General features: G+C 35.7%; 1 protein-coding gene across 1 annotated transcript; it reads right to left on the minus strand.

The window, feature by feature from the left end:
- Positions 1 to 234: 234 nt before the first annotated feature.
- On the minus strand, positions 235 to 1,278 carry LOC110442045 (interferon alpha-inducible protein 27, mitochondrial-like). Its single transcript, XM_021485447.1, has one exon. The coding sequence runs from the start codon at positions 1,246 to 1,248 to the stop codon at positions 982 to 984; it is 267 nt and encodes an 88-aa protein (XP_021341122.1). The 5' UTR covers positions 1,249 to 1,278; the 3' UTR covers positions 235 to 981.
- Between the last annotated feature and the right edge of the window lie 343 nt (positions 1,279 to 1,621).

The following is a 1,621-nucleotide window of genomic DNA, read 5'->3' on the forward strand; positions in this document are numbered from 1 at the left end:
ATGTCTCAATATTTTCTGACATCTGAATTTACTGTTTCGGCACTTTGTGGAATAGTGAGTAGTTCTCAGAGGGTTAGAGTCGAGACACCGGTTTGCACTGTTTGCTTGACAAAGGGAACGGATGTTTTCAAAAGCTTGCAAAATAATTTTTAAATTACTGTTTCTGTTCAAAACAAATTTAGCATTTACTAACCCTCATTTTCTGTAAAAAAACAACAACACTTAAGTCACCAGTTCAAGCAGGAACTTAACTTTATTTATGCAACTAAATAGTCTGGAGCTAATCTCTATAAATACTGAAAATAATCCTGTTTTTAAGTTGCATGTATAATTTTATATACTTTTCCTATTAATTATAATAGGAAGCCACAATTTCTGGCAACAGTTCAGTTTGTTATTACAGAAAATTCAGGTATAGTATGTAAAAAGCCTTCATGTATAGGAAAAGTCTTTTTTAAAATTCATGGTTTTTTTCTATTTTTACAATTAAACTCTTCAATGAAAAAGTCGAAACAGTTTTGTCTACACATTTCATATTTCATAAATTTTGTTCGGCTTTTCACTGTTTACAATGTTCGGGTACATTTTTAGATAACAGTTATGAAAATTTCTTTATACACTCTAACACAAAATCAGGATGCTAAAATACAGATACACAAAGTTATCACAGCAAATGTCAGGACTAGTATAAAACTAGATAAAACTAGTAAAAGAGCATTTTAGACAGTTGCTGTCTGTTATACAAATGTCACAGAAAAAGAGGAATTTAGTTGAAATCTGAAAAAAGAGAAGAAAGACAATTAAATAATATGAAACAGCCAAGTCACTTTCAAGTCATTTTCAAGGAACACAATCACGTGCAGCTTTTTGTTATTAGTGTTTATGACAGATATAATCCTTTTGAATGGTAAGTTCTTAGAAAATTTTTTAATATGTTGGAAATCAAAAAAAGACAGTAGCGTCGCCTATGAACAACGATTACTAGAACAACGCGAAGATTGCGGCAGCAGCGCCCCCTACGACCACGCTGGCGGCAGCGCCAATACCAGCTGCTCCGACAGACTGCAGGACGGCCACAACACTGCCAGCAGCCACACCACCTCCATTGGCCACTGCTGAGGCTGCCATCGCTTTGGCCGCAAGAGAGCCTGCGGCAATACCGGCCGTTGTAAATCCAACGGCACTGATGATGACAGGGACTGCCACCACTGTTCCCACGGCAACAACACCCATTGTAATAATGTCCATCTTGTTTACTCTGCAACCAAAGAATATGCTTTTTTTATCTTATGATTGCCTTCAAATTTTGAATCAGAGATAAAAATCAATACCGTACTATATATATCTTAGATTGTAGGTAATAGGTTTAATTTAAAATATAAAAATTAGATATATAAGATAGATTTGTTTGCTTATTTCATTCATTTGATTATACTTTCTTACTTGATTTACTGATCTTAGGTGAGAGAACCGAAAGTACGGTAGTTGATTTAGCTACTGGCTCACATACTTCGGCCAGTGACTTCTTCTTTAGGCCACTCATTTTGCAAGGAACAAGTCCTCAATGGGGGGATTGGACAGATGGAGTGGTAAGCCCCTTCACTTATGCAAATTTGAATCC

This window comes from Mizuhopecten yessoensis, unplaced genomic scaffold, assembly GCF_002113885.1.
Source record: "Mizuhopecten yessoensis strain PY_sf001 unplaced genomic scaffold, ASM211388v2 scaffold716195, whole genome shotgun sequence".
NCBI lineage: Eukaryota > Metazoa > Mollusca > Bivalvia > Pectinida > Pectinidae > Mizuhopecten > Mizuhopecten yessoensis.